The sequence below is a fragment of the Xenopus laevis genome, chromosome 2S, assembly GCF_017654675.1.
Source record: "Xenopus laevis strain J_2021 chromosome 2S, Xenopus_laevis_v10.1, whole genome shotgun sequence".
In the NCBI taxonomy this organism is placed as follows: Eukaryota; Metazoa; Chordata; class Amphibia; order Anura; family Pipidae; genus Xenopus; species Xenopus laevis.
This window is the reverse complement of record NC_054374.1, coordinates 128,586,682-128,599,604: the sequence shown is the minus strand read 5'-3', so window position 1 is coordinate 128,599,604 and position 12,923 is coordinate 128,586,682. Positions and strand designations below refer to the sequence as shown.

Below are 12,923 nucleotides of genomic sequence, written 5' to 3'. Positions count from 1 at the left end.
CTATAGCCCTCATCACTTCCTGCTTGATTCAGTTTTATTAGTGTCGTTAAGAAGACAGGACTGCTTCATAATTTCTGCGGCCAGGGCCCCCCCATTAAAAAATATTGGTGGCTAGGACCCCACATGAGAAAAAAAAATTGGTGGCCAGGGCCCCCCCCCCACATTATAAGAAAATTGGTGGCCAGGGCCCCTTAAACGTCCATGCCTTCCCGAAGTCAGCAGCTCTCAGAAAGATGGGGGCCCGGCTAATCAAGTAAGTGTGGCGTGGCCGGGCCCCCTTACCCTCGGGGCCCCCTACAACTCTCCCCCCTGTCCCCCCCTGATGGCTGCCCTGTCTGCCTCTAACCGCCGCCTTTCACCTCGGGAGGAGCCCTCGGCTAATCGTATGCCGCCAGGTCTTAATTGAGAGAGGAGCAAAGACAACGGTTCTGGACAGGCAAAGGGGCACGATCGTCTCACCAGGATACTGGAAGGAAGAACACCACCAGGAACAGGCAGGCCGGGCCAGAACAAGCAGAGAATAGTTTTTTAATGGCGTGGCTCTTGAGAAGTTTGTTCTTCAAGAAAGGGTTCTCCTCATCAGTCGTTTCTATGATGCTAGTCACCTGCAAACCAGGGTTGGCACACACCTACCACCGCATTTGGAAGACTTATCAGGACTGGTGTCTCCAGCAGAACACTCCATTCAACACGCTTTCTGTTCTTCTTGCAAACTGGCATGGACAAAGGTTTGTCCATTGGTTCCCTTAAGTCATAACTTTCAGCTCTTTCAGTTTCAGCTGTTTCAGAGGAGACTTGCCCTTTCAAGTCAGCAGAACCAAGCCTCAACACAGCAAGTGTGCCGAGCTGCTACCTGGTCATCCATTCACTCATTCACTAAAGTCTTTGAGGTCTTTGCGGCATCTGACGCGGTTTGGCAGAAAGGTGCTGCAGGCCGCAGTTGTGTAAAAGTCATGGCCTCCCTTCTACCTGCCCTAGAGTGATGGGACAACTTTGGTATGTCCCCAGGGTCCTTGTGTCCCAAAGACTCCTCCAGAAAAAAGGGGATTTTGCAATACTCACCGTTAAATCCTTTTCTCTTGGGATGTCTGTGGGACACAGGACTTCCCCCCTCCCCAGAAGCAGTTATCTCTTGATTGTGATTTCTGCCAACTTCATCTGTATATAGTTAAATTTCTACTAGTACCTCCTGTTGTTAGACAAAACTGAATCAAAGAGGAAGTGGTTGGTGAGGGATATAGAAGTAGGGCAATCAATAAGAGTTTTGCTTCTAAACAACTTATAGGTACGTGCACCTGCTGATTAGTTGTTTTAGGTGACTTGACCTATGTTGCACGTTTTATAACATAATCCCATGGCGAGCCGCTGGGAATGCCACTATGAAATTGTCTTTTTTTTAAACCTAATTTCAGGTGAATTTTCTCAAAGAAGGCTGTGGAGAAGACAAGATCTGTCAGAGTAACCTGCAGCTCAGCTACGTCTTCTGTTCCCGTGTAGGCAACACAAACCAGTTTGTGCCACTGCCAGTGTATGTATAGGATCTGATTCTGCATATAAGTTAAAGTAACAGTAGCACCAAAAAATGAAAGTATTTTAAAGTAATTAAAATATCAAGTACTGTTGCCCTGCACTGGTTAAACTGATCTGTTTGCTTCAGAAACACTACTATAGTTCATATAATCAAGCTGCTGAGTAGCAAAGGCTATAAATATGGCACAGGATAAATAGTGGATAACAGATAACATTATGTTCTACAGAGCTTATCTGCTATCTGCTGTGTAACTTGAGCCTTTTCTTCTATGAATGACTGCCCCCATGACTACAGAGCAGCTTATTTATATAAACAATAGTAGTGTTTCTGAAGCAAACACACCAGTTTTACCAGTGCAGGGCAACTCTGCATTATATTTTTATTACTTTACAACTATTTCATTTTTTGATGTTACTGGTCCTTTAAGCACTAATTACAATATGCCATTGATATTTAGTAGTGTGGCATTTAGTGTTTTCTGTTTACAATATATTCATCATATATATGTATATAATTGGGTGCAACAGTGATACAGCTTTAATACTCCATTTGGCATTTTCGTTCAGCTTAACAGAACGCCAGCCCTTCTGTAATTTCATCTTTTTATATTTGAAAATAAGGGGGAATAGTAACTGTTAAACATATTGTCAGTTAAACATATTGGAGTTGAGTATCCCACAAAGAGAACAATGTGTATGTACATTTGTATGTGAGTGTGACTGCAGTCTTGGAGAAGCCTCATCACAACTGTGGAAAAAGCATGTCCTCCTAAGGTTTTTTCCAATCTTCTCTTCCCACATTTCAGGGAAAATGAGGTTCCAGTGTTTTCTCTGACCGACCAGAAGGACTTTGCCCTTAAGATTACAGTCACTAACTTTCCATCAGAGCCCAGGAATCCAATGGTGGATGGAGATGATGCTCATGAAGCCCAGCTGAGTGCAGTCTTTGCAGATACCCTGTCTTACTCTGGTGTGCGCCAAGCCACTGACGGCTCAGGCACATCTCCGGTATTGTGACTTGATGCTTTCCCACAATGCATTATGTCATTATGATTTTTCTATAGCACATTAGAGGAGTACTTAAAGGAGAACTAAACCCTAACAATTAATGTGGCTAAAAATGCCATATTTTATATACTGAACCAATTGCACCATCCTAATGTTTCAGCTTCTCAATAGCAGCAATGATCCAGGACTTCAAACGTGTCACAGGAGGTAACCATCTTGGAAAGTGTCTGCGACACTCCCACCCCCCCATGCTCAGTGGGCTCTGAGCAGCTGTTGAGAAGCTAAGCTTAGGGGTTGTTGCAAATTATAAAGAAAATAATTAGGTTGGTCTGTAATATAAGATGATGCTACAGGGCTGATTATTACATTCTGATGGCAGTTGCACTAGTTTCTGTACTGCCATGTAATAAGTATCTGTATTAATTACTTATCAGCCTCATCAGACATTTCTATTTTACAGTATATTGTGAGTGGGTCCCTAAGACAGCAGCACAGAGCATGTGCAGTGAATCAGCAGAAAAGAAGATGTGGAGCTACTGGGGCATCTTTGGAGAAACATATCTTCCCTGCTAAAGGGCTGTGGTTGCCTTGGGCTGGTACAGAAGCCCAAAACATAATGTACAACATTTCTAGCTACTTCTTTAGTTAAGCTTTACTTCTCCTTTAAGGTTATTAATGATGCACGAATTGGTCAGCAATGGTTTCGAGCTAATTCATAGCTAATTCACATTAGTTCACTAACAGGTTTTCTGATATATTTTCTGATATTCATATAAACAGCCAGGGGGCAGCATTAAGCCTGATTTAGACCTCAGATTTTAGTATAATTTGGAACAGATCTTTTGAAGACAAATTCTAGTCCTGTTTATGGCAATAAGTGACTTATATTAAACAAATCTGCCAACATGCAGCCTATAGAAACATTTCTGAGACCAAACTAGATGGAGCAACAGTCCCATTGGCATTAAAGGAAATCTGACAAAAATCACAGATGTTGTAGAGCCTGCAGTGTCAATGAGGCCTCCCCAGGTTGCTCAACTTCCTGTGTTTCTTTCCATTCAGGACAAGGAAATAGTCTGCATTTCCAATGTGAATGGTTCGGAGGCGACATGTGAACTGGGAAATCCCATGAAGCGGGATGCTGAGGTATTTGCAGTTTATCTGCCTGCTATTCATTTCTTCTCTTATCGGTTAATCTTCTCTCATTCAGTATTATTGTTGTATTTTCTTCCTATAACTGGTAAAAAGAAGGGAAAACAAGAGATAGTCAGCATTATTCATGTATTAGTGTACAAAAACAACATTCTAATTGTGGGTTGCTAAATGATGAAGTGTAAAAACACATACATACTCTAAATGCAAAGGGCTGCTAAGCATTTATCCATTGTGAAGCTATACTAATACTATCTACCCCTCGTCATTCGTCAATGTCCACAATATATTTAATTGTCCCCATTGAAAAATATAAAGGTTTAATGCTCTTATTACTTATGCTTTCAACACATCCCTTTTCTCTGCTGTTGTCATCAAACAGTAATCAGTTCCCAATTCCCTGATTCAAATTACTGGCATGTTTATTGAGTAAAGTCTCAAAATCACAAGGGTTTTGCCTGATCAGAGCAATATCAGATTGCAGGTCACAAGCACAGTTTACATTGCAGTAAAGCTTTGGTAGGCAGGTTGCACAATGGCTGGATATGTTGGGTTGTATTAAAACTCTTGACAGCCAACAAACTTTGAGTAATGAAAACTTAATTTGTATTCCAGGCTCACACTATCTTTAGGGATTTTTTATAAGTACAAAGTGCAATTTTGGGTGCAAATGGGCATGTTTTACCCAGAAAGCAGCTTTTCCAGTATAATTGCGGCCAGGCAGGGTCAAACGGAATTGTGTATTATTCAGCAACAGAGGTTTGATGGACACAACGCCACTTACATCAACAGTACGGAGATGCAAGGAGCATGAAGGAGCTTTAATGAATAGCTTCAACACAAGCAAAGTGTGCCTCCATGGGCAGCATCATTTTCAGTTTAGTTCTGGTAAAGGCTCAAGCATTCCTAAGGAATAATTTTACACCTGGCAGCTCGCATTTTACAGATATTCCTTAAAATTAGACCCAGATAGTAAACTGTCATGCAGAGTTCAAATGTTGTGAATAAGTGACCAGCAGGGTTCCCCAAAATCTGCAAAATAAGTATCAGTGACACTCTGGAGGTGATATTCTCATAAGAACAGAATATTTCTGTGACATTAAAATGGTTCACGGTTTAAATATCAGTTATTTCCTCACCCAAGCTACCTTTATTAAATAGGGCTATGCTTGCATAGTTAGCTGTCATTCTAGCTATGTATTTATCTCTGCGTCTATTAACTGCCTTGTATTGCTTTGTTTGTGCAACCTCAATAGCTGGTTTCTATTCTACAGATCACTTTTTACCTGATTGTTAGCACCCCTGGAATTACTATAGAGACCACAGAGTTGGATGTGAAACTTGAACTGGCCACGTAAGATTTTAATAATTTATGTTATCTTGTTATATGTGTAATTATAAAGCTTTTAGCATTTTTTCATTAACAGTCAGGCTGTACACGTAGGGGGTTATTTATTAAGATGCGATTTTTTTTTTCGGCGTCTGTTTTGAAGCTAATAGCCAGAAAAAATTGTGGTAAAAAAGACTCGCAATTAATTATGCCCAGAATCTATTCCAAGTTTGAATCCGAAAATAATCCATCTAAAACCTGCCAAATGTATGTAAAAGCTAATGGCAGATGTCTCCTTAACCATTTGAAGTATTTTAACCCGTATAAAATGTTCCGAGTTTTCGGGGTTTGATGCTGGGTTTTCCACAAAAACCAACATTGTTCATGGTTGTCAGGCAGCAAACATGAAAAATAGTTTTTTCCTGCGACAATCCGAAAAAGTTGCAGTTTTTCCCCTTTTTTTTATTGATAAATAAGGGCAAATTATGGATTCTAGTTTGGTCTTAGATAGTCAATGTTCCACAGTGCCTATCAAAATAAGATTAAGTGTCAGGAATGTAAAAATCAGTGGCCTTATTAATGACAAGATGCTAGTGCTACATCATTACCAGGTACAAAATTACCCCCCCCCCCAAAGTGCTCATTCAAAAAGCACTTGCGTCTGGGGCATGCTAGTTCTCTGCATCTTTGTGTCATAGGCCAGACTGTAAGTATTGGTCTCCTTTACACCCTCTGCCTTGTGCCATAACATGTGTTGAACTAAACTTAACTAAAATGACATGCGGTTGGAGAGAGGATGTCTGAATGCCAGGAAATGTGCCCTTAGTTACTTGACTGTTTTCAACAATGAACTGAAGATTTCATGATGATTAAAACTATTTCCTTATATATATCTTTTAAAAACAGTATTGTAGACTATTCAATAAAAGTGGGGCCTCACACATAACGTGTTTTACTCCAGTACCCATTAATAGTTGGAGGGTCACAAGAGAACCCTTTATTAACAACCTTTTCCTCAATAATCTTAGTTACTTGACTAGGAGGAATACAGAATTATTCATATAAACTGCATATTGTATTCATACATTCATGTCATTATGCAGAAGCCTAATAGAGCTGTGAGAGTAAATGGAGTCTAAACATTTAATGCAGAGGGAGTTTCAAATCTAATTGAACTCACATGCTCTAATTAAACTGCCACTTACTTCTATGGATTAGCATTAGCAGTCAGTGCAGGCTGCTGTATGGATCCAGTACTGCCCAGATCAGCCCATGGAGAACTTGATATATTTCCCTGCCTGATTGTGTGCGAGTTTATTAGCAATTCAGTCATTTTCTCAGACTCACAGTCACATCACCAGACAGTCCTGCATTAATTCAAAGCACACAAGGTCCAATGCAGATAAATTCTGATAATGTCATTTCTGTGAGATCCATGGAAGCTTGTCTTTATCCGGGCAAACTATTTCCAAGCTACATAGGGCAGATATGGGAAAGAGCTGGCATACTATTGATTTATTATTATTATTAGACTTAACAATCCAAAAATATAGTTAAATGAATATTGACCATCAAAGGGAATTAGACAAACCAAATTACAGAGGAAAATAATTAGGTTATATCTTTACTACATGAAAAGCAGAAGCTAAAATACAAAATTATAACATATTAAGTATCTCTCCATATGTAAACAAGGCTGAGAATGGCCATCATCATTGGATGTGCCCCAGTGCAAAAGATCCTTTACCATATACTTGCTTTTCTATAAATTGTTGTAGCTCTATATTGTGTTCAGAATTTATCATACCATTATATTACTATGTAATAATACTATGGAGAAAACCCAGCAAGCCATGTATGTACATGTGCCTTTGTCATTGTAGAATAAGTGAGCAGATCAACTTGTCAGCAGTACAGGCCAGAGCCAAGGTGATCATTGAACTTCCATTGTCTGTGTCTGGGTAAGTCCTTCATGTGGGAAACAGTATTTCTGTAATAACCCATGCAATTTGCACGTTCATAGCTGGAATAAAGAAAATATTTGGTACTAATTAAAGGGATAGTGGCACATTCAAATTTTAATAAGAGTGTGTGGCTAAGACTCTAATGGATGTGCTCCTTTGCCTGCCGTCAATTCACCCTTTTCCAACATGGCTTGAAGTTGAGCAGCTTCCTGGTTTACGTTGTGCTGTTGTGTTGGGGCAATGTTTTTATAGGCTGGGGCACTGTTTATATTTGTCCTCCAGTCTATCAGAACATTGTCCATCCACAAATGAGCCTTCACTCAACAAGTTGTTCAACTTCCAGCTGTACGAGAACTCAGTGTGTGCTATTGGCACATTACATTACATTACAAAAGTGACATGATGCGCATGCGTTGAAGTCACGTAAACTGCCTAAGCATTACGTCACTTCTATTAGATCAATGCCCACCATGTACCCACTACCCTCTTCCCCCCTTCCATTGGATTTAATGAAGAAGAATTGGCGGCTGCGGGGAAGCAGATTTTTTTTATTAATAAAAATCTTATTTACAATATAGAGGGCCGCCTCCCTAAAGCTGATACCCCAGCCACAAGCCTATATAGTAAATACACCCCTTCTACTGGAGCTGGGGAGGCAGGGGGAATTTTCAGTAGAAAAGAATAGCAGTGCTAAAGTTTATGTAGGTATAGTGGCACATATCTGCTAAAAGCTGGAACATCCTCCACTCTCTTACGCCAACAATGTCCACGGTCAATATAGAGGATGCTCTCTATCACCCTCCCCGCTAAACTACTGTCTAGACTATACCAGAACATCATGGTAATGGTCAAACCTCCCATTTAATAGAGCCTACTTCCTATGGATACAGGCTATTCCGGAACCTCAACCATGAGATGTGGGAGGAGGCAATAGAAACAGCCTACAGCTTCTTAATCTTGATAAGGGACAGACTTATACAATATAAGATTCCCCATCAAGTTTACATAACTCCTCTTAAGCTAAAATTGGGAAAAGTCAAGACGATCTGTGCCCCCAATGTAAACTTCCAGGTGCTGATTTTATACACATAATCTGGTCCTGTCCCCTGGTCCAGTAATTCTGGACCAAAGTAATGGAGACCCTAGCCACTAAACTGGGCACTCCACAGATAGTCAACCCGGTGGTATGCTCACTTGGAGTGATTGATGATCTAATACCAACCAACTCTGCTAGAACTCGGGTTACGCTCCCTTATGTTCTACGCAAAAAAAAACAGTGATTATGCACTGGATGGGGAATACCACTCCTACCATACCCTTCTGGAGGCAGCTGATGGAGGGAGTTCTTCCATTAAAAATTCAACAAAGTTTGGGGTGCCTGGTGTGACCCATGGAACACATATAACCTACTTTTATTTGCTTTAAATCCTCAACTCTACACAGGCACGAACAACTGTTATTAACAATGTCAGCGATTGACATGACACTGTATCTGTACCAACACAAATTGTAACTATTATATCAATCACAACTGTAAAATGTCTATTATTTTTGGTTTTGGGTTGTTTTATTTGTGGTTTAAACAATAAAAATGTTACCTTTAAAAAAAATAAAAAACAAGCTGGAATATTCTTGTTTCTTAAGCTACAAAATTGTCTTTTGCACAGTGCAAAATAGACCTGGGTGTATGCAGGACTGTATATAATGATTGGCTGGCATCTCTAAGGTTGTATCTGAGTGTCTTTGGCAATTTTTGTTGCAGGGGGGCGACTCCAAACAGACTGTATTATAGCGGGAAAGTGAGAGGTGAATCCGCAATGCGAACAGAGGAAGATGTGGGCAGCCCAATAAATATTGAAGTGACAGTAGGTTTATACATTATTTTGTATACAATAAAACCCCCACTTTATGTTTTTCAGGGGACCAAAAAAATGTGTAAAATCCAGGAAAATGTAAAATCAGTGAAATGCATTACATATTGGTGGGACAACAAAAAACTGTGTAAAATAAGGGAACACTTTTACTGTATGTAGCATTTCCATGCATCTTATCCACACACTTTGGTTTTTTTTAAAAAAATATTTTTATTTGTAAAGTTATTCACTGTCATTGCCATTACGGTAAATAAACTTCAATTACACTATGTAAATTATTTGAATCTTGTTTCCTTTGGTCTGGGAATTCATAATTGTTGTGAGTAGGCAGGAGCCATTTTGTTGACACCGTTATTAAGGTAAGCCTTGCATCATCTCAGAATCTTGTTTGTGCACCAGAATGGGGGACCTGATGTTCATCCCCATGCCCTGGCTACACAATTAAATGATGAGGAGACAGGGGTAATGTGGGGAGAGCAGTGACATCTAGGAATTGCTGAATGGAAATTGAAAGTAATTGCCTGCCCTGCCTCTATTCCTAAGGCATAGAGGATGGGCAGGTAATATTTGATTGACAGCTGATATTTTTAAATACGTTTACAATGGTTATGAATGCTTTAATAAAAAAGAAGAATTTGGATTTCATGTTTAAATTGAAAACGACTTTTATTATACAAATTTTTATGTCTGGGTGACAGGTCCACTTTAAGTTGACAGAAGCTACTGACAGATATGATCCTCATTAGGTTTTAAGTTAAACATTGCTTAATATGCTTGAGTAGCGGGGAGTTTATCCCCATTAGACAACATTTAACAGTTCCATATGTTGTGATAACATTCTGTACCTTTTTATTTAGCTAAATATGAGAAATCAGTAGTCAACCTCTGGTGGAAGTGAAGGATACTTATCATGTCATGGAATATCATGTGTAGGTTAATATTGTAACAACAATAAAATCAAACTTAAAACCAAAGGAGAAAAAAAGGAAATAGACAATAACTCAAAACTAATGTAACTAAACTGCTGGAGTCTTAACTGCCTAGGATGAATTAGAATTCCGCTTATCTATAATGGGGGTCCATAGCATTATAGTGTGAGTAGGTAGGGAGGGTACCATTAAATCTATATATAATCCATGGATGCCAAATCTTTAAAACCCTTTGGAGATTATCTGTTGCAATCCCAGTTAGCTTCTCGTTAGTGAAGATCCAATCAATCTTCTTTTTGAACATAGCAACGTTTATAGTGGAGGATCTCCAGGATTTGGCAATGGTCTGTCTTGCCGCTAGAAATATGTAATTTAAAAGTTCGACCTTCATTTTAGAGACCTTTTCAGGTGGGATTTCCAGTAAAGCTTCGTAGGGAAACTTTTGTACGTTTAGATTTAATACTGATTTTGTATGCCCATAGCCATACAAAAAACATAAAACTAAGTCTGATTTACATAATCTCTCTAATCTACTCTAATATATGCACCACTGTAATTCCATTGTGGGCAGCAAAAATGTATTTTAATTTGAAATGCTTTTTTAAGGAAGCTATCTCTCCTTCTGCTTAAAACAAATGGACATACTGTTCATGTGGGTACAATGTTGTGACTTAGAGTTCCTACCTTGGAAGCATTGTATTCAACTTTTCCTGTGTTTTGTTTGCATTTGTTTCTCAGGTCTCTAACAGGGGGAAATCCTTACGTACACTGGGTTCTGCCTTCCTGAACCTCATGTGGCCACATGAAATGATGAATGGGAAGTGGCTTCTGTACCCCATGGCAATCCAACTTAAGGAAAAGGAGCAGTCTAATCGCAGCATGGACTGCACCCCAATTAAAGCCATCAATCCCCTAAAACTGGTAGGCAAGACTCCTTTATAGGCTTCAAATTCTACAGAATAGTTGAAAACAGGGAACAACACCTAACTAATCTCTCTCTAATTCCCACTACTTGGTTCCTTCATGCTCAGAACACAGTTGCAGGAGCTGCAGATACAATGCAAAGGGATCAAACACCAAATTCAGCTAGTCGATGGTCTCTAACTTACCCAGAAAAGAAAAAGGACGTCATTCTGGTAAAGAATGTTCTTTTTGGATTTGTATGTGTCGAGTGAGATGTAGTAGAATCATGGCCTATGTATATTCATTTGCCGAGCAGAAAAAAGGCATTTATGTTCTGTATTTGTCTTTACTATGATGCCTCAGTTGACTGTTTTCTTCCAAGTCCCAAAGGGGGAGAAGAGTATGTATTAAAAGGCATGATACTAGCATATAACATGGGAAAAGATTGGGATATTGTGAGACACTTTATATTAGAGGATCCTTGGTGTTTGTATGTCCCTTCTCAAATATAGCTCTTTGTGTATTTCTCGTAAATGCCAACAGTGACTTATGCCAATGCCACAATATATTACATGTTCAGAATTTAAAAGTTCAGTGTTGGTGTATGTAGTTGGTGTTTGTTGGGCAAGTAGCACTTTCTGCCAACCAAGAACACCGGCCACTATGTAATTAATTAGTGCATTCTGAAGAAAATTAAATATATATCCTACTTATAAACAGGGTATATTGAAATTATATATATATTTATTCATTAAGAACAGACAAATTCTATGTTTGAGTTTAAAAGGAAACATGAGAAGTAAAATTAGCAGAAAGCTTTTAAGAAAATATCTTTTGCCTTCAACTGTGCTGGAAGTTGCTTTTTTGTGGGATCTGAAATGCAGGTACACAAGCAGCCCTCATTAAATCCCCTCACTTAGCATTCATTTAGTACTAAGTATACATGACATAGATGTTAAATTGCAACAGCTCCTCTGTCTGTACAGTGGGACATATTGCACTTGATTTGCTAAAGAATATGGTGAATAGATTCACTTGCAATCTCTGTGCTTTAAATTAATACATTTCACCCAAGGATTTGATTTTGGTGATTATTTCACTCCAGATGGGAAACTTTGCCAATGGTAGGTGACAATGAAATGTAGATGTCTATGAAAAATGTGTCAGGGCATAAGGAGTTGTGCATTAAACTTTGTGTCTCCATTGTGTTTCAGGATTGCTCGCGAGGTACTGCTCGTTGTGTTGTCTTCCAATGCCCACTCTACAGCTTTGACCAGCAGGTGGTGCTAAAAGTTCATGGTCGGCTCTGGAACAGCAGTTTATTGGAGGTAAAATCCCTGTAGGGCTTGTTTTTTCTTACTGTTTTATGCATCTTTTTCTGGCACTTTGATGGTTACATTAAGTGGCAGATTTATTAAAAAATTGCTAACACAATGAAATTCAATTTTAAGTGCCAAGGACAAAACTTCCAGTAGTCATGTAAGAGAGAATTGTATTAATACAGTTACTATTCAATCAAATACAATATACATACAATTTGTTCCCATTTTTCCTTTGTCTATTGTGTCTAATTATAACAACCATGATTATGACACCTGTTCGAATCAATGAGTTGAGTGAATCAAAAGTGAAATATCATTTTACTCATTAAAACCAATGATTGAAGCAGGAGAGAGCTTTGATACATAAGCTGATTTAACTGTTTGAATGCAGCAAAACTGTTGCAGAAATTTCAACTGAAATTAAAACAATAATTTGAAGAAACATTGATGGGAAAAGTTGGGTGGGAAAAGTTAATGGTTATGATTCTGAGAATCCAATCTGATCTTTTATGGCTGCATACACCCCTGTTCTAAAATAGCCTGTTATTTAGATTACTGCGTAAATGAAACCAGAAACACTAAAAGGTGTCTGCCAGTTAATAGCCGAGCCATATGAAGTCCCGGTCACATAAGCAGATGTTACTGGGCCCCACAGCAAATTAATTTTAGGGCCCCCAAAACATCCAGAGGTTGTCCAGAGGTTGTCCTATACCTTTCGGGTTCTCCTGCAGCCTTAGGGTCTCAGATTGAACCAATGGTTACCAGTCTCTTCATTGAGGCTTATAACCTTTTATCTAATGGAAACAAAAGTAGGAAACTCACAGGAGCTTACACGTGGCAAAGTTGTCCTAGTGTACTGACCAGTAAAAACATATCAGCAATTAGATTTCATTAGTTTACTCTTGCACGCC

At 39.1% G+C, this 12,923-nt stretch overlaps 1 protein-coding gene across 5 annotated transcripts in view; it reads left to right on the top strand.

Moving 5' to 3' along the window:
- Nucleotides 1-12,923, top strand: part of itga7.S (integrin subunit alpha 7 S homeolog) — a 66,752-nt gene that overhangs the window by 46,282 nt on the left and 7,547 nt on the right. For all 5 annotated transcript variants that reach the window (XM_041584373.1, XM_041584376.1, XM_041584374.1 and 2 more), the window contains 9 exons: nt 1,413-1,528; nt 2,337-2,538; nt 3,601-3,684; nt 4,965-5,044; nt 6,904-6,981; nt 8,747-8,849; nt 10,526-10,708; nt 10,819-10,923; nt 11,905-12,018. In XM_041584373.1, the coding sequence (XP_041440307.1) occupies nt 1,413-1,528; nt 2,337-2,538; nt 3,601-3,684; nt 4,965-5,044; nt 6,904-6,981; nt 8,747-8,849; nt 10,526-10,708; nt 10,819-10,923; nt 11,905-12,018 (1,065 nt within the window). The remainder of the gene's footprint in view (nt 1-1,412; nt 1,529-2,336; nt 2,539-3,600; nt 3,685-4,964; nt 5,045-6,903; nt 6,982-8,746; nt 8,850-10,525; nt 10,709-10,818; nt 10,924-11,904; nt 12,019-12,923) is intronic.